General features: G+C 41.9%; 1 protein-coding gene across 1 annotated transcript; it reads left to right on the top strand.

The window, feature by feature from the left end:
* The first annotated feature begins 2,485 nt into the window (after nucleotides 1–2,485).
* LOC139220199 (alpha-1,6-mannosylglycoprotein 6-beta-N-acetylglucosaminyltransferase B-like) lies at nucleotides 2,486–13,730 on the top strand. The gene is made up of 17 exons (XM_070852266.1): nucleotides 2,486–2,511; nucleotides 3,951–4,066; nucleotides 6,639–6,768; nucleotides 6,871–7,013; nucleotides 8,425–8,489; nucleotides 8,720–8,893; nucleotides 8,994–9,161; nucleotides 9,422–9,591; nucleotides 9,838–9,969; nucleotides 10,095–10,228; nucleotides 11,545–11,687; nucleotides 11,876–12,031; nucleotides 12,246–12,392; nucleotides 12,490–12,606; nucleotides 12,729–12,803; nucleotides 13,017–13,180; nucleotides 13,478–13,730. The coding sequence occupies exons 1-17, from the start codon at nucleotides 2,486–2,488 to the stop codon at nucleotides 13,728–13,730; spliced, it is 2,313 nt and encodes a 770-aa protein (XP_070708367.1).
* The last annotated feature ends 6,395 nt before the right edge of the window (nucleotides 13,731–20,125 follow it).

Below are 20,125 nucleotides of genomic sequence, written 5' to 3'. Positions count from 1 at the left end.
TGACTGCCTGTATATACAGGAACTGAAACGCTGCTTTCATATCTGACCTATCCTGTAATATCTGACCTGTAAGATCACATTTATATGGGTTAAGCCAGTTAGTCCACTGGTCTCCTGTAAACATGCACCATTAAGCACAAGGTTTTACCTTTGTAAACCCAGATTAGACTGTAAGACATGCAATGATGTTTATACAGTTAAACAGACCAATGTAGCCTAGAAAGAATTGGGCTTTATAATCAAATTGAATTGTAGCCAAAAAGAACCCATACGCTGACTTACTCTGTACTGCACACAACAGCTTTCAGCAACTGTTCTTGAACAAGTCACCACTTGACTTGTAGGCTGTACTGTGTTTATGCAGGTTGCACTGTTCCACCGTACAGCCCGCATAAATTATTTATCCACAGACTCTGCATAGACGCTAGTTTTTTAATTTGCTGGTTGGAGCTCTAATAGTCATAGGTGCTTCCCCATAAACGGCAGACTGCAGCCAGAAGCAAAGACTTCCTGTAGCGCTCCTTGTCAAACATGGTTTGATCAGAGTTTCAGGGCATTTGATCTGGCGTCTTCACAAGAAAAACCTTCAATCAGCAGGTTTACCTCAACTGACTTGGAGGAGCTGGTGCTGTCAGCCAAACAGGGCTCAGTGTTGTGGTTGTTGTCAAGGGAAGGTAGCCATGACATCTGGGCTGCTAATTGTGTTGGCCCATTTGTAAGAAATTGGTACATTTCCTGTTTGTGGCATCACTGTATGTCAGCTGACTAAGGAAGGAAATCCTTTTCTGAATGACATGTGTCCTACGTATCTCTATCCAAATGATGTTGTTAATTAGTTAAGTGGTATGGAAACGTTTGGCATGCTGTACAGCACTGTGATCTGTAGCCCTCCTAATCATCTTCGCTCTCATGATCAGAGGCGAGCTGAAAAGAGATCACAATAACCTTATTTTTCTTCTGCAAGTGAACTTTAGTTGTGTTATTTTGCTTTGAATCATACCTGATTTACAAAATAATGCCTCCTAAAGCCAGTCTTGTCAGGACTGCATGCAGTTCTGAACTAAAACTACCAATGAAAACAGAAAATATATATTTCAAAATATTTTTGATCTCCAATTAAAGGCTTTTAACTTTCAAACCCACATGACTAATAATTTATATTTCCTTCTCTTCTCCTACAAGAATGCCTGGTGCACAATGGTGCCCTCCTCAGGTACCTGGAGGACATCTGATCTGTCTTCAAAATGTGTGGCTTTTCCATTTGTTGCCTTGTCACCTAAACTGCAGGTTTCCTAGTCATGCATGATTTAATAAACAAGTCATTTCACGAAAACAAAAAAACTGTCCATTGAAGCCCAATGAAATGTATCAGTTTTTTTCTCATGCATGTCCATTTTAGCACTTACAACCAAAATAAATGTTCCAAATATATAAATGCACCAATTCCTATATGACTGAATTATTTTACAACAAAGTATGTCAGAATTACAACTTAACTTAACAACTCTTAATTGTTATCTATAAAGTTTCCACTGGGTACTTTCTCGAATCTATTATCATTCTTTCTATTGTTACTGCCACAAAATTTGTACTGTCTTTTGTCTGTATGGTGCCATTCAGTGCCAGAAGTATGCACCATTTTAGCTATTTAAATGAGCTTGCTGCTTGAGTATCAATTCAAAACCAAGGCTTAAGTCTAGCCAGCGAGACTGAAAGAAACTGTGTCACCCAATAGCGTAGGCTCCATTGTATCTGTGAAAGGCCTACGCAGCGCTCCGGGTATTGTTTTCTTTAAAGGGGAGTCAGGTTACCTTGACAACCGCAGGATGCCTACCCATAGGCCCTGAGACAGAGAAAAGGCATGGCCAGAGAAGGAGGGAAAGAAAGCGAAAAGAGACAAAAAAGGAGGCAAGATACTTCCCAGCCCAACTTTATTTGCTTTTCTTTGGTTTATTTGTTTTCAAAACCGGCCTGATGGTTGCCAGTGGGTTGGGACGGAGAGCTAAGGAGGTGAGGATGTGTGTGTGTTTCTGTGTGTGGTTGTGTGTTTGTGGTTGCCCATGTGTTGGTTGGTCTTGCACGCTTAACTGTTGACATCACTGTAGCTGTTTCTCACATTGACACACAACAAACAGTTTGGTTACATCAGTTTTGTTTAGGTTCAGTTTGTCTGTCAGTTTAATGAACATGTCTAACACACAGCCTGAAAAGGCTTTCATGGCCAGTCATGCTGGAAGTAGCACTACTCTGCAATCTATTTATGCATACAGACTTCACTGATAGCATTCATATGGAAAGTCTGACCATTATTTGCAATTTAAAGAGACTGCACTGGTTCTTTTGTGCTTGAATCCAAATATGGGAATGGAAAAAATAGCAATAATGACGTAAAGACGTAACTACATTAATTACTGAGCATGTTGCATTCACTTTACAAATGTCCTTGTTTTGACAGTGAGATCTGCCATCCTGTAAATAGAGGGCCATGCACGTTGCACTGAGGCCACGCAGGTAAGGCTCGGCATCAATAGATCAGTGGCTAATCAGTAACTGATGCACCTTACCTCATCCATGGTCACCCCTGACACTTTGCATGACTTAGGTCAGGTGACTGAAAGCAGAAAATTGCAATCGTCATTCTTGTGGTGTGTTGATCAAGCACAATATAATTCCGTCTTCCTTTTATGCTGGGCTGGATTTCCCAGCATGCAATATATACAGTAGATATCAGGCCAACTATCACAAAGTTTTAACATGGTTTCTCCTGCTGTGCAGCTTTACAGCTGCATCACTTTTCCATAATGCATATCCCCTCAACCACAGACGTGACGCTGTGATGAGTGCTCTGACAACTGATGAAATACAGATTGAAGGATAAGATGGAAATAATTTGTCTGGGTCTGAATCTGGATCTTTACAGGCACTAAGAGAGCCTTCAAACTGTAAATGCTTGTACTTGAGCTTGGCTATGCCTTGTTTCTTTGGGTGTGGGCTGGTGGATTTACTGGCCTGATGAAAGCAAGAGCGAAGTGACTGCTCTCTCTGCCCCAGTTCACTGAAGCTGGGAGCCCATGTGAATAGAGAGCTGACACATGCTATAATGGCACATCACCCTTCAGCTATTTATTTTGACACACCAGGGTCCTCACTTGAAGTCATGGAACAATTTAAGTCTCCATGTTCTCTGTGTATTCGTTGAAAGGCAAAGTCAGGCTGTGAGTTTTTATTGCATCAAATCTGCTCTTAAGTTGAAAGGAGACTTAACTGGTTGGTTATGACACAAACAATTAAAAAGTGACCTTTCACGCCATGTCCAATATGAGGCCAATAAACATACTGAGAAAACACATCCACACCTATGTGGAGTTGTTTATTCTGTTGCATATACTGCTATTTCTGTGCTTATTTAAAAAATATGATTCATGAGACTGGGTATGATCCTCCATTTTCAGACTTCGTGTTTTGTGCTGCTCTGATTCACAACCAGAGAAGTTCCCTAGAGGTACTTCTGCAGTTGTCAGGGAATCCGTGGAAAGACTGCAGCTCAACTTATTCGAGAAAATAGAAATTACGATTTTATACTAATGATTATAACTTTAAATATCCACATATTGAGTCAGCTCTAACAATTGCAAATGAGAATATTTTGAAAACTAGTTAGCAAGTGAGTAGAGAAAGTTATCCAAAAATGGATAAATGTTTGAATTCAATAGCTTAAAAATAAACCCTTAAAAGGCTAAATCTTTTATTTTATCCATTATTGGCTGAAATTAAATGGATAAATGCTTGAAATTGACAGCTCAAATAAACACATTTGATAGCTGGTGTTGTGTGGTAGTTGAGTTTATGAGACACAAAAGCCTTCCTCTATACAGTCTTTGGTTGGGATCTGCTGATGTATTCTGTGTTGTGGCATTTGAAGAGTTTTCGTTGTGTATTGTGCCCTCTAGTGGTTGCCTGCTGCTCTGCCTGTGCCTGTCTGTGTTCACCCTGCTGCTGCAGAGCCTCTGGGTGCCACTTGAGATGCCCACGGATGAACCAGCTGGGAGGTCACCCGAGGAACAAGGTAAAACACACACGTGTGATGTTTTGCTGTGAAATGTTTTGCTATGAGAATAAGAAAAATGTGGTGTCAAAAGAAAAAAAACATCAGTGCTTTCATGGACGCACCAAACCATGCAGCAATGCTGATTATGAATGAAAAATATTCAAAACAAATCAAATTCTGGGACACATTAATCGCAGTCAGATGTGATGTCTTCACATTAAACGTTGCTTGGGGAAATTGGGCAGGACTGGTGTATATTTTGCAGAGATTTACTGTCTTCCCAGAGTTAGATGAAGCTTTGTACACAATTCGCGGTGGGTCCTCCCATGTGTCTGACAGTTGTGGGTTTGTGGCCAACATATACCCCTGTTCAGTTCAATAAACTGTTTCCCTAAAGGAGGGTATTTAAGGGGGCAGTAGAAAAGGTTGTTTGGGCAAAAGCTTCTTGTTGGTTTACAAAGAAGAGACAAATGTTGTCAACAATCTCCTCTGGAGTATGTTTTTCTGTAAAATCAGCATTCTTTCTTATTCACCCGATGAATAAATTAGCATATTGTGGCACCGTACCTCTCCCAGACTTCTTCATCTACGAGTCATTCTTAAACATCATCAGGAGCATTTTTGAAATAGACTAAATATAAATAATAATAATAAACTGCCACTCTGTGTTTTGAGTGGTCCATGAGGTCTCTAATTAATGTTCAGTGCTGCTGCTTTTGCGAGGAATCTTGCTTTAATGATTTTACAGTGTTTACATCATATGGATAGTTACTGACTAATCTGATACAGATGCTGATTCATGATGCATTTGATTTTTTTTTTGAAGTTTCTTAATTCAAAGGAGAAGTTTTTATCTCGTGAAAGACATGGACGACGTGGCAAAGTGTAATCACAGAAGATTACTTTTTATCTAAACATCCCAAACCTGCTCTTCTCAGATTCTAGAAAAATATTTTTTAGCAGACAATGTGACCCGCTGGTGCACCAGAGCCACAGAGCCACAATTGCTCAGTGCTTTGAGGGACCCACCACGAGTTGTGTACAAAGAGCTGCCCAGCAGTGGTTGTGTTGGAAAATACACCACATGGGGGGAAGCTGGTGGTCAGCGCACACAGTTAATCCAGCTCAAATTTAACACCAACCGGTTTTCAATCAATCTCTCTGAAAAATCATCTGTCGGAACAAGTCATTGTGTGTCATATTTAATCTTAAAATCTGTCGGTTTTGTTGCCTCAATGCTGGCAGTGGCACAACATAATTTAAACTGTGCCATGAGGTGATTAACTCGCTTTAGAATAAAGGATGATTTTCAAAAACAGGGTTTCGTACCCGTAATTCTGCTTATTTTTAAGAAACAGCTTGAACCGGATGATATGCAGTGACATAAAACTGAACTGTCTCATTCCATTGGCAGATGACACTGAGGAAATTTATATCAGTAGACGATTATCATTTCATTTAAACAGATTATATATGATAGTACATATGAAGGAGCTTTGTACCTAATATGTTCTGTCTTACAGAAACAACTTATAATATATGTTCTACTATGTGCTATAACAAGGAGGGAAGTAAGGGTTGTATATCCACGCATACACACCTTTACGAGTTAAGTTGTTACAGGACCAAACCTCTTCTCTCCAATTTATCTACTATTGCACCTGTGCTCAAGGACCCCTGGACATGTACATAGTGATATGCTGACAGCAGCTGAGCAAACAAAGATGAAGTGACATCATCAGTCTGTGGGAGTTTACTGTGTATTCAATTTTTAAGCTGTATCCCCAAGGAGACCCTTATTCTGTCCTCAAATCAATCCTAAATCCACCAGCAACCCCCTGCCACACAAAACTGAAAAAGCACAGTGTAAGTAGTCTTTCCCAACAACTGTTCCCAAATGCCAATGCAACTCTTGTCTTGTCTTGTAATACACTGGATGTTCTCACGTCTTCATGCTGTCACAAGCCAGAAAGGTTGGGAATCACCGGGTTAAAGGAAGCACAACACCTGACTAAAGTCAATGAAAACAGGCTGTTTGTGAATAGTTTGATCTCACTGGAGTCCATGTTACAATATAACCTTAACAGCATATGAGGTCAGCAGTTTGAGCGTAGCGCTACCTTCAACCATGAAGGTGTCCGTGGAAACGTTCAAACATATGCATACAGTATGTCCATATGAGTGTATGTGCCTGTGTGTGTGTGGACCGTCGTTAAAACCACAAAGAAACGTGAGATGAAGGCAAAACTCCTGTTACACTCAGAAATTATGACTCATTACCATCTTTATCTGTCATAAAATAGTTGTTCAGGAACTTTCACCTCTGTAAAAATGGTTACACACCATTACTGTTCCCCCTGTATGGAACATGGAAAATACACATAGCCATAAGTGCTGCTTCATTTGCAGCAGATTAAGTTAAGAAAATAGCATTACATAACCCTGCTGCTGCATGATACGCAAAACAAGATTTCTTACTTCAGGAGATTTACTATGACATAATACACAGTATTACTACTTAAACATTATGATAGGCGGCACTTAATGATACTGCACAAACATGACGCACCATGTTGTTTTAACTTCACAGGCCATCGTGGTCTTGGCTTTCGTAGGCTGGCTCTTCGCTTGGAGGCTTTGAGCACTCAGGTGCAGAGGCTGAGCAGAGAGAGAGATGTCGCCCAGCTGACCAGAGATGATCTCAGTCTGTTACTGCAGAGGTATTCAACAACAGGCTTATTAATGGAACATCTCAGTGTAATGAAAGTACACGTATAGCTTCTTACATTTGTTCACACAGTGGGTTTCTGTTTGTTCTGCAGCTTCAGACAGGACCAGCGAGGTTTAACCCACTTGGTAGAGAAGGAGCTGAAGAGAGTTTCTCAGAGGCTTGACCAGCTGAGCCGCCATCACCACCATCAGTCGCACACACCGTCACCACCTGATGATCTCAGACTACACACAGGTACAGCTAAGACTTTTATCACAAGTTATTTGTCTTAGTTCATTTGTGGTTTAGTTTCATGAACTTTGCTAAAGGCTGTTCATTGTCCGAGTTAAAACAGATATTTCAGGGTTTGTTCCAGCTATGATATGATTTAATATTCTGGCTACACCAAAATAAATACACTCCCCCTCCAAATGCATTTTGCCAGCTTCAATTATTGGCCAGTTGCAATCTTTTCTGTGGTTTACTGCTGTGGTAGTGTGATACTCTGAGCCAAATGCATGGTTCATAGCCTCAATAGAGGTTAACCACACAGTGAAATTAACAAGCTGTGATAATGGAGGGTGTGAATAGGGGGGTTAGAGGGCAGCGGGTGCAGGTGATTATGGGGGATGAAGTCCTTGAATAGAAGTTTAACAAGTCCCACAGAGCCAGCGCCGATCAACTGGCCGTGGGGAGAAAAAAATTTACGTCTACATTACGACCCTCCTGAGAGGTGTCAGGTGAGAGTCGGGTTACGCACCCTGGTTGGCACGCGAGGGGTTGTGTGTCTGTGAGGGTGTGTGTGTGTGTGAGTGTGTGCGTGTGTGTGTGTGTATGTGTGTGAGCAGTAGAGATGAGTGGGTATATGTTTCCCACTGTTCCTGAAAAAGGGAATTCATAAAGACACCATACTGTGCATATGTGAGGGTACGCGCTTGTCGACACACACACACACACATGCAGTATGTACGCACATGCCACCCGCATGCACACAACCACACACTACGCCATCACCAGCCTGTTCGCCCCTTACCCTCTTCCTCTCACATTACCTCACACCCATAAAATACGACCGAATTACCCAGGAGTCCTTTCACCAACTTGTCTACTCATACTCTTGTTTTTGCAGAGGGAGCACCTTTTTTTTGCTGTCCTCCTATAGCATATCACTGTTTTTAAGCTTTCACACCACAGCCATGCCTACAGGTTTTTCTTATCTTTTTTTCCTCTCTTTTCCTTTTTACTAGGTTGTTTTACACAGTTAAGGACTGTGTATTTTGGCATGGGCTAACATTGTAAAAGGGTACGTTTGGTAGGAGGCAGGTGTGTCAGGTGTGTGTGAGCGTGTGTGTTCATTCCAGTTGATTGACATTGGCTAAGGATGGTGGGGGGCTTACGGGAAAGGGCCTCTGAGAACACACTGCCTCTACTCTAATGCACTTGCACGCATGGCAGCACTATACATCGTGCTGATGGCTGCTATTCATTGTGAACATTTCATTCGAGAGGTTGTATATCAAAGTTATTATCCACTGTTCTTCATTACCCACAGTCAGTTAACTCTACAGTGCACTTTTTGTTACTAAAGCCAGGGCTGTGGAATAATGATGCATTCAAATTGGCCACATAAAGAATAACTGTGTGACGGCTAATATCTTACCCACAGGGCCCAATGAGAAGTGTGAGGTACCGATGGATCCTGCATATCCGCTGTGTGCGGAGAAAGTGGAGGTGAGAAAGTGGAAATATATGTAGTAACATGAACTGTATGGCTGTGTGCATGCACTATTATAGTTGTATTGAAGTTCAATATTCAGTTCCAAGTTTGACCTACATACCATTTTAAAAGAATGAGAACTATATTATAGCATGTATTTTATCTGCATGCCGAACAAAACCAAAAACGTGTGCTGTTACTTTGACTTACCATTATTTTGATTTAACATCTGTCTCTCTGGCAGTTTCTACAGGCCCGTTGGCAGTCAGATCCCTGTTATGCTTTTTATGGGGTGGATGGCACCACCTGCTCCATATTGACTTACCTTAGCCAAATAGAGGACTTTTGTCCCCCTCGTCTTGGAAGAAATCACTCTGCTCTGCCGTGGCACCGGAAACCTCAGTCTCAAACAGAGGAGGTACAACCACATCAGGCTCATGCTGCTGAGTGTGAATGTACCAATGCAGAATGATCTCCTCTACTAAAACTCGCTGTTTGACTTTCATGATTGTGCACAGGCCGAGATACGTACATCTCTGAACCCACTGTATGAGGTCATCAGCAACAGCAGCGGTCCTGCTGTGAACTTCATTCGCTCCAGAGTGGAAAGGATGTCTGAGCGGTGGATACAGGCAGGACTGAGGATGAGGCAGAGCAGCAACAAGACAGTCTCTACCAGAATGAGAGTATGAACCACCAAGTCGACTCTGGCAATCATGCTCTACTTTATCATTCTGATTTTCAAGTTAATTACTGAAATATATTTTCAAAAACATATTATACATTGACTATTTCAACTATTAAAAAAATCAGGTTTTTACACCACACATTTAGTCTAAACCCACTTACCTTTTCCTCCTACTTAAATGTCATGTTGGCATCCTTTAAAGATGGATTTTGGATTTAACACGTTAGCATTAAAACATCCCCATTTCCCATCGTCTAGGTGCTGCTGTATCCTGGTGCCCTGGCCGGGAATGTGGGCCAGCGTTTTGAAGCCATGGTGAAGAGAGGCGGTCCACTGGGGGAGCTGGTCCAGTGGGCTGACCTCAGTGCCTGTCTGACAATCCTGGGCCACAACGTAACCTTCAGCACCTCACAGCACCAACTCCACAGGTTGGTACCACTATCCTATAGCAGTAGTTACTTTCATCTGACACAAAATATTATGTTTATTTTGAAAGTACTGGTTAAATACTGTATATGTCCAAGTATTTTAGGATTTAAGCATCACTGATATATGATGAATCCATAGGTTTCTGGTCTATGGTAACTTTATGCTGAAGTGATGGGGCAAAAGATGGATACTGAATGATGCTGAACAGTTAGTGGTCTGGTGTGTGTTTATTGTGACTGGTCCAGCCTGATAGGTGCTGCTCCAGGTCGAGGCAGTTGTCCAACCCAGAGGCCCCTGACCTTTGACCTCATCTATACTGACTACCATGGTCTCGCTCACCTTCAAGGCGCCATGGGACTGGCTTTCCTGCATTACCAGTACGACTTTGATCTTTTAATGTAGCGTGCATTATAGAGTGAGATTGTTTTATTGTGTGTCCATACTGTGGCTGAGTATAACAATGTAAGATACATTTTGTAATTTTTTTTGAAAATCATTCTAGGTGTCGCTTCAGGGTCCTGGACTCTTTTGGCACTGAACCAGCCTTTAACTTGGGAAGTTATGCACGCAGCCATGGATATAAAACACTGTGGGGCAGCTGGGGCCTCCAACCTCTGCAGTACATGACCATGTTCCGTAAGTCTGTGTGTATATGTGTATGTATGTGTGTGTGTGTGTGTATGTGTATGTGTATGTGTATGTGTATGTATGTCTGTCTACAGTAGATAGATACACACATTTATATCTATATGCTGCTGCAGCACTGATCCTTCACATACGCCCCTCTAAGCGTCTTCACAGTGAGAGGATGAATAGCTGAGGTTAAATAAACTTGGTACCCAGACAGTGCTTTCATTCCAACACCTCTCCCTGTCATCTTTCCCACCCTGTCGGGAGATGGAGACAAGCTGGACGCTCTGGGCCGAGAGCCACCCTTCATGCCTCAGCCTGAAACACTGTTTATTTGTCCTGCTAAAGGGAGAGAGGGATGGCTGTTAGCTGATGGTGGAGAAGGGGTAGAAAGATAGAAAGACAGCATAACAGAAACAAAAACAAAAGGAAACTAGAAAAAGAAAAGAAATACGCCTGAGAAAAGAGAGGGTGGGTGTTTACGCTTCTGTTTTGAAATGGCGGAGAGGAAGATAGTTGACTGAAGGATTGCACTAAACAGACAAGCAAACGAAGCAGAACTGTAAACAGGCAGCAAGAACACTGAAACCAACAAACTGAAAAACTTAATTCCTTTGCAGCTTCCCACCAAACCCCCACATGTTGCATGATCTTGATTGAGATCTTGATCATATCAGTGAGTTGTTGCACATCTCTGCCAATCGTATGCTGAGAACCTAGACAGGTGTAAGAGACAAGGGGGCACAAATGGAGCTGAAAAGGAGCCAGGAGGAGATTCTGTGCTGCTGTAAGGGTGAACGAGGGGAGATTTGGCAACAGTCTGTTAAACATGTATCTTGAGACAGGAGACACACACACGCACATATGTCCACGTACACCTTTGCTCGCACATTCCTAGCAAAGTAAATACTCATCTTTCACACCTTCCTCAGTGTGTCTGAGGGCAGCAGTGTGGCAGCTGCCTATCCAAACAGCCAGACATTAACCTCTCACATATGAGTTCTCATTTCCTTTAACTGCTGGTTTATACTGCACAGCATGTTTTTCCTCTCTCACAGAATTTTAATCTTATTCACCTGTAATATTTTTGGCCTGCGTTGTCATTAATGCCTCTACAAGAGTAATCTTGTTTTCTACACCGTTTCTTTTTTGTGTTGCCTTCAAGCAAGACGTGTGTACGCGTTTGCCATCTTTGAGTTTCATTACTTACAAATAAAGAAGTTTACTACTTAAAAACCTATTTTCTTGCGAACTGGTAATTTCATCTAATCTTATTTATCTTCTTTGTGTCCCCTGGCTTGCATGTTTTCTGCCATCTCTAGCTCATACTCCTGATAACTCCTTCCTGGGCTTTGTGAGTGAGCAGGCAGTGAGAGAGGAGGTGGAGGAGGAAGAGCTCGAGCTGGATACCTACAAGAAAGACAGGATAGCAGTGGTGTATGGCAAACAGGACTACATGTGGCAGGTATATTGACTGAAACAGTAAAGGAAATGTGTGTGGATAGGCTGCATGTTAGCAAAAAACATGTGAAGAAGCCAGCTACTGCTCGACTTTGCATGATAGTGAAGATTTCACAAAGACGGCTTAGCGTTTCTATACATGCTGATTTTCAGCCAAGACGCTCTGTGTATGTATGTGTGTGTATATACTAGGGTAAATCTGACTATGTGGGGGTGATCAGTGAGGAGCTGGAGATGCACGCTACAGTCTACCAGCCTGCAGGACACGCCTCTAATTTGCCCAGTTTCATCAGGAACCACGGTCTGCTGACTCAGGAACACTTCCTACGACTTCTCCACAGAGCCAAGGTCAGATAAGAGCTCATCTAAGGATAAAGCTGTGAGGTCTGCAAAGCTGAATCTTTGAACTGCAACCATTGTTTCTTAAGTAGATTATCACAGAGTGAATTGTGATCCTGTATGGATCACTGTCATCGTATTCTCATCTTGACTGCCCTGCCTTGTTTCTAGCTTATAATGAATCCCAGAACAATATGTCTTCCTGCTGCTGCCTCTCTCTCAGGTGTTTGTAGGTCTTGGGTTCCCCTACGAGGGTCCAGCTCCAATTGAGGCAGTAGCTCTGGGCTGTGTCTTCCTTCAGCCACGGTTTGACCCACCACACTCATCTGACAACAATGACTTCTACAAAGGCAAACCCACCACAAGAGAGGTAGGGAACTCCACAAACTGAACAAAAGAATATAAATATGTACATATAAATATACATCTTTTTAAATCTGAGGATAATAAATAACTGTGGATCACAGATCTCCTCCCAGCATCCGTATGCTGAAAAATTCATTGGCAAACCCCATGTGTGGACTGTAGATGTGACCAACAAGACTGATGTACGGGAGGCTGTCAGAGCCATTCTACGCACAGAGGTGATGATGAGATAACGAGCAGACTTGCAATTATGTTATATATACATGTATGTAAAGGCACACCTTGTAATTCTGTACATTTCAGTTAAAGTAGCACTGAATGTATATGTATGTCTTTGCAGGTGAAGCCTTTCACCCCCAGAGAGTTCGCTTTTGAGGGAATGCTGGAAAGGGTTCATAGTTATATCACTCATCAGGTACAGAGATGCAATCTGCTGCAGTATTCTTGGGTGTCGCCTTACCTAATTCATCCTTCATCTAAAAGGCCAATATGTTAATAATATTCTGACCCAACACTGAATAAGCAGGTTCAGTTAGTCCTTTAGAGTTGCTGAACAAGATAAGATATGAAGGTGAATTTCCTGCTCTCTCTCTCTCTTGTCAACCTTCCTTCTCCTACTTTCCTCCAGAATTTTTGCAGTGAATCCGTCCCTACTTGGCCACCTGACAGTGCTCTACGGGTGCACCTGGGTCCCCTGGGTCAGTCATGTGTTAGTGTGTGTGGACGGTCCTCCCACCACGTGTGTGAGCCTGCTCTGTTTCACCACCTGAACACTCCTGCTGCATTCACCAGGTGAGAAATCAGCAGGTACACACTGTACATGTGTGCAGGAACGGCAGTTTAATGTACAGAAGTCCACAGCAGGGAAATCACCACTGAAAGGCTCTTTGTATTGTCTGTGAGCTTGCTGTAAGATACATGCAAATGCTATAGGCTGACATTTGTGCTGTGTGCATAGATCACCTGTATGTATTTGGTATTTACACTCGTAAATCCGAACATCAGATCACTCTAAAATGGCAACCAAATAAATACTATATGGGTATTTTAAATTAACAAATAAATACACTTTCATTTCCAATTCTGTAGACTCCGAATAAGCTGCTCCAGCATGGGGCAGGAAGCCAACCACCTGTTTCCTTCCTACAGCCCTTGGGGTCGACATTGTGGCCTTCAGCAGGAGCCTCTGCTGTTCAGCTGTGCCGGCTCTGACCCTTCTCACCGCAGACTGTGTCCCTGCAGAGCTCACCTACCTGGACAGGTGGCCCTGTGTCCTGACTGTCTCTACACAACACTGCAAAAGAACTCAGGAAATAGTGGGAAGAGAGGAGGAAAAAGGTAATACGAGGTAAAAGGTAAAACAGCACCAAAGAGCCATCTGCAATGCATACTGTATACGTAAAGAACTGATCTCAACCAAAGAGAGCCAGCTGTCCTGCCCATGCTGTTGAAAGCTCTGTGGTGTTGTTGTTGTGGATCTCATGCCAAGTGGAGATCTGCACTCTATTTTACTATGATGTGCACATCCATATGGGTTGAAAATCAACTATTTTCAGTGCCCCAGTAATCTGAAGTCCATCGTGTCAGTCAGCATTTAGTTTTTAATAACAATTTTAGTTCATTCATCACCTCAGGTGTTAGTGGTTGGCAGTTAATAAACTAAGTTATGTGAAGAAGTGGGTTAAGTTTACTTAGTATTTACTTCACTTGCCATGGACAGCCATTACTCAGGAAACGTATCCTAATGATTGTCATTTCATAAGTGCTCAAACTGTTGAAGGGTGATGAATTCATCACGTCTCATATTGAAAAATAAAATCCCTCCTGTTTTTGTAGCTTTTCCTTGATCCCTTAAGCAAATAGTCTGACAGCAAGATGCACTTTAGTGAAAAGTTGTATATTTAAATGAATATACGTGAGAAGTTGCACTTATGACACTAAAGCCATTTCACTCTCAATGTTTAACTTCTCTTCTCCTGCTCTGGATCATACACAGTACAGTGCACTTCAATATTATGCTAAATAAGTATCTAATCATTCATTCGCTTACAGTAATGTATCACAGTGGTCAGCGTTGCATGGGATTATTGCTCATGTAACCCCTCAATGCATTGCTGGCTGCAAATATTAGCCTGGGCCTCGGAGGAGAGCGGGTGACAGCCTAAGTGATGAGGCTCATTATCTGAGTGAATCATGGATAACCTCTGGATGCCTTTGGGAGGTCACAGCCATATGACCATGATTATACTGTCATATAAACCGCTGGTTCCCAACCGTCTCTGACTTAGGAACCCCCGCCCCCCAGTCCTGTTTAAATCCGTGCCCCCCGCCAGTACAGGCAGAACCTCATTGTTTGTCTTTCAAGCACATATTTTGCGTCATTTAGAGCGGGAAAAAGTCACTGAAGGCAGGATTAATTATGTTTTCTTGAGTTATTTTACTAGAAATTACACTTTAAATGATTTTGATCATAACAGATGACTCATTTTTCCCTGGGTTTTTGCATTTGCTCCAATATTATTCCATGACTGCCTCATGACCTGCAGATACTTAGAGCCCCCCCAAAGGTATTTTGCAGCCTAGGTTGATCTGAACAAACATGGAAACATTACATACAGTGATATGGCCACATGACACACACAAAGAGAGGCTATGCTTGAACATTTCCATTTCAGAAGCCTTTTAAACAGCCACCACAGACTGATCCCATCATCCATGCCTGCAAAACAACTTGTGAAGGAAACAAATGATAACAACTAAAGGCCAAACTACAGCCCATAATCGGTGTTGTAAGTGATGGGGTGCTGGACTTACATGGCACAGCTGTTAGCAAAGATGGCTCCAACAATGGCTACAAGCTGCTATTTTGAACTGGATCAGTGAGAGGCTTTTCTGGGAAACAACGCACTCATGAATGTTAATTGGCAGAACAGGAGACCCTTTCCGCCCCGATACGCTCCATGTGACCATGACATATTGTCACTCAGGGATCAGACCACTCAGGGCTGCGACGACAAGACTGGTTGACAATGTGATTGACCAGTAAATGCCTGTGAAACGGACCATGAAAACAACATTTGTGATGACTTTTGTGGACTGTGGTGAATTCATTTGGCCCTGTCAAACGTGACTTTTGCTTAATTGCCTGAACGGTCCAAAGATGATGGAAATGAACTTGTGTTTATGTCAAAAAGCTGTTTGGATTAAAGGAAAATAAAAGCTGCTTTCGAAGCAGAGGGACGTCTCTGAAACGAAATTTTGGAAAGCGATGTGTCATTTCTGGATTAGTCATATTAATTCATATCAGTTACATGTGTTATGGCACATAAAAGCTGTCACTCATGTCTCAGGGGACTGATAGCAAAGGGTTCAAACTGAGGGTTCAAAAACAGCTCAGAGTAGATATGGAGCAAGTGAGTAAATGTGGACAGACAAAGGTTTTAGTGTTCCACACGACTGCATACTGACCTCATAATGGATGGAACTGTATGGGAGTTCGAAACTGACAGCATTTAATACTTATCCATAAATAAATAGACAGATAGATAGATAGATAGATAGATAGATAGATAGATAGATAGATAGATAGATAGATAGATAGATAGATAGATAGATAGATAGATAGATAGATAGATCATCAGAGTGATTACACTTGCAGAATACCTATACTACTAGCATACTGTACTTACATGTGCCTGCTTCATGCCACCTCCACACGTTGAAATAACGATTAGACGGTTAGAAAATAGGGGATGATTGATGGAGGAGAAAAAATAAAAACCCTCGAGAAGCCAAGAGAGGAAACATGAACCTGTGTCAGGGTCAGCCAGACATCATGGAATGTTCATGCTCCAGTAGAGGTTCAATAATGTTTGTGTGAGTACTTTTTAATTTTACATGAGAGACAGGAACTCTTAGCCACATAGGGACTCTTTCTCCTATACCTTTTAACTGTGGAATGTGGTGGCAAATCAAACTTCACTGCCAAGAAAAATGAGCGCTCTTATAGAAGAAAGCAATACAGGAGAGTTTGACTTAAATTCAAACTTTCAACCTGTGACACATCTGTCGTTTTATATGACAGATAAACATTTATTTTGAGAGACCTCAAGGTATAGAGAAGTGATATATGTTTTTTTCAGGCTTTACTATTATTTCACATACAGTACTAATTTACTTACAAGAAGGTGATGACAAGTTTGCATTTAGACCAAAATGATTGCCCTGTATCAACTTCAAGTTACATAATCAGAGGGATATTATAGACATAACTCACCCATGTCCTTTTCTTCCTGAGAGTTACTGGAAAATGTTGTAACCCCCAAATTTGTCATTATTGCTGTATTATATTTGCAAGACTGTTTACTATCAATCACACTATTTACACTGGATCTTCAAGTGTTTCCCGATGTACTTCTCATCTCCAATCAAACACCATTTCTGCTGAACCAATGCCCCCTCTTTTTCTCATTTCATTTCGTCTACTGCTCGCTTTTTTTCTTTCTTTCCACTTTCTCCACACTCCCTTTGCTCTTACTCTCCCTTTCTTACTGTTAATGTGGAAAATATCTCTTTTAATCCCAACAAAACACAACTTGGGCAAAAGGTACCATCGTTGATCTTTAATTTTTTTCATCACCAAAGTGCTGATGACAAGAAGAAGAAATACAAACGTTTCCTTTTGCCAGTATCTGAAGTGATGAAGACTTCTGAAGACTTCTAAATGCAGATGAGTTGAAACAGTGACTAGCTGGCTGTAAGTACGAGGAACATAGTTAAGTTCTCTGCATACCATTGACCTGCATGTGTATTCCTAAAATATCACATGCAACTGAAAGGAGACAAATTATTTTGAATAATTTTTTTAATACATGGTCCAAACTGTATATCCCCTAGTTTTTAGGAACCTCTGTCTCTTTGCCTCTCCAGCTTTGTTGATTTGCAACAGCAGGTAGTTCCCTAAAGGGGGCAGTGTGGTCAAGCTAAACCAGCTACCATTGCACTAAGTCACAGCATACCAGTTAAAACCTCAGCAACCTGCTTAGGAAACCAGTGCGGAGATGAAAACATTAAAAAAAAACCAACAACACATCTAAGAGAAAAGGATTTTTGTATACCGAACAGGAGAGAGAGAGAGTGGGATAACGTGAAAATGGTAAAGTACTGTAGATGTGTTAGAACAAATGGAGGCACTTCTAGTCTTCTCTTCAGGTAGCTCTCACTTTATTCCACCCAACACACTTGCAAAAGGGGGGAGGGAGGAGAGTGGCTTAACTACCATAAGAAAGCAGCTGCTTTTATTGAAACCTGTTATTGGCGTGCCAAGATTACACTGAACAACAACAACCCTCCTCCCTGGAAGCCAATAAAATGCCGACAACAAACACTTGGCTTGCCTACAGCGCTGTTAGAAGCCACAGAGGTTGGCCTTAATGATACTTGGTAACTATTACAGACTATTAAACTAAATGAATAAAAGAGGAAGAGAACGAGAGAAAGAGAAGAGAAGGGGGAGAGGAGCAAACAGTGAGTCCTTAAGAAGTTGTTTCCAGACATAATGTAGGTGGCTGACTCATTGTTGGGCAACCTTAAAGGGATGCTCTACTTTGGTGTGTGCGCAGCCTGTTGGTTGGCTTATCTTTTGAATGAAAAGACGTTGTTGTGTCTGTCTAGAGATAGACAAAATACCAAAAGTGCTCTGCCTGATGTGCTGTTTCATCCATCAGCAACACACACTACAGGCCAGAGAGCTGTTGTATATGCTTGAATGGTTGAGGCATGGCACAGGCCTGTCTGTGATTTTCCCCAAACATCTTGTGTCAGTATTCCAGCAATCTCACCACACCTGAGTAACTCTGAGGCAGATGTGATCCGATCCACGTCTGAGTGCCTCTGTGTGTGTGTGTGTGCGTAGAATGCTCCTAATCCCATTGTCTTTATGTATGTATTCAATTTAAAGTATTTTATGACCTCAAGGGGACAGGAGAGGTCATCCATGCAGGCTGAGCACAGCAGCCACAAGATAAAATATGATATCTGAATTATTTTCTAAAAATCCCCAAAAATCATGCTGCAAAAGGTACAACCGGCGATGCTCACGTAGTTTGGCAGGTTCTCTGCCTGTGTAGATTTTTGCTTCACATTTTACAAGGAAAGCTTAGGAGAGGCAGCGAAAGTTTCTCTCCTTTTGTGCTGAACCGATCCATCGCTTCCTTCTCAGCACATCAGCTACAGACGAAAAAATTGTGAAGAAACACAGAGCTACCAGCTAGTCCCAAGAAAGCCCTTGTCATCTTTCATCCTACACCTCTGAATTGCTTTCATTTTCTGGGGGCCCATAAATTGGCTCTTATTGTCCCATAAATGGCTCCTCTTGGGGTGGGATTTATAGTGAGGGGTGGCAATGGTGTGCGTGTGTGTGTTAAAACCCACCTTTTGATGTCCCCTCTGCTTAACAGGCAGTGCAGACACGCCTGCCCATATGCTGCACCGTGCCTTCGCCACACACTGCTAGCGTGCAACTCTCTCACACACAGGCACATTAAAAGATATTAAACTGCTTTTCTGCTTTCATTCAGAGTCATGGGATGTAACAGCCAAGCAGGGTGGTTCGCGTTAAGCTCTGCCACTTCCTTGGCTGTAATTAAAGCCACCCATGCAGGGGGTCTCTAAAAGTCTTGTTTTGCTACACCCCTGATCCTGACCTTTTAAATGAGAGGGTGAGGCTTTTTTCTCTAACACTGTGAAATAGGTTGAAATAACATAGGCTGGAGTTTATTTCTTGTTGGTGATTTGGGTGTTTTTCCTTTTCCATAATGTTAATAATGAATGTCCACCAGGTGTGAAGACCAAATTCATGAACCCAAACAATCACCAAGAAAGAAAAATCACTTTAAGGAAAATAATGTTTCAAACAATAACTGGAAGATATTTCAGATCTGATGTCAGTAAATTTAAGTCTCAACTCTCACTTTGGCACTGCAGCTAACACTAGATCACAGATCTGGCAACTAAAAGCAGACCAGCAGGCTGTACGTATCATAAAAAACACAAACATAATCATAAAGTGTCCCATTAAAGTATGCAACACATGCCGCCAAAACTGTCAGCGTGGGTGTTTTAATTAACTGGTGATGTTAATATCTGGGTATTTGCACTCCAGGCTAGTATTGGGAAGTGGTAATGGTGGTGTGTTTCGATGGTGAGAGGCCCAACAGGTCTTAAAACTCAAACACGTTTACAAAGATACAAAGATAATCCACAAACTTCAGGCCGACGAAAAGGTCAAGCTTGATCAGTTACCACAGTCTCAGTTAGAAAACTTAGGATGCTAAACTTTGAGAGTTTATTGTCAATTGAGCACCAATACTACACTACATGACTATATAAAAAACTACAATACCCTATAAAAATCTTTTTTGCTTAAAAGCTATAATGTGCCTTTGCTTGACTCTCCAACACTCCTGTCCAGTCCTAAATCTCCAATTCAGCAGGTGATCAACTGGTTCTATGATCATCTGGTGGCCATAGAAGAACATAGCATTTGGTTTTCATGCTACACTAGTGAGTAACCCCCTGTGCCATGAATGGAAGAATCTTCATTTAGATTTTCTTTTTGAATTATCACCAGTCTATTAACCAAACAGCAGAGTTACAGCCAGAAGCGCAGTGAGGAAAAGCTTCGTGAGCAGTTGACTGGGTCAAGTGATGAGCTGAGGTGGGAAACTCAATAGTGAC

This window comes from Pempheris klunzingeri, chromosome 20 (genome assembly GCF_042242105.1).
Source record: "Pempheris klunzingeri isolate RE-2024b chromosome 20, fPemKlu1.hap1, whole genome shotgun sequence".
Lineage (NCBI taxonomy): Eukaryota > Metazoa > Chordata > Actinopteri > Acropomatiformes > Pempheridae > Pempheris > Pempheris klunzingeri.
The sequence above is the reverse complement of the archived record's forward strand: the minus strand, read 5'-3'. Positions and strand labels throughout refer to the sequence as shown.

What these genes read in the sequence shown, in the direction of transcription:
- LOC139220199 (XM_070852266.1), top strand. Translation starts at nt 2,486, where the DNA reads ATGCACGTTGCACTGAGGCCACGCAG. An exon ending in GAGGTCACCCGAGGAACAAG is followed by an intron (nt 4,067 to 6,638) that starts GTAAAACACACA and finishes TTAACTTCACAG; the next exon opens with GCCATCGTGGTCTTGGCTTT. An exon ending in GACTTCTCCACAGAGCCAAG is followed by an intron (nt 12,032 to 12,245) that starts GTCAGATAAGAG and finishes CCTCTCTCTCAG; the next exon opens with GTGTTTGTAGGTCTTGGGTT.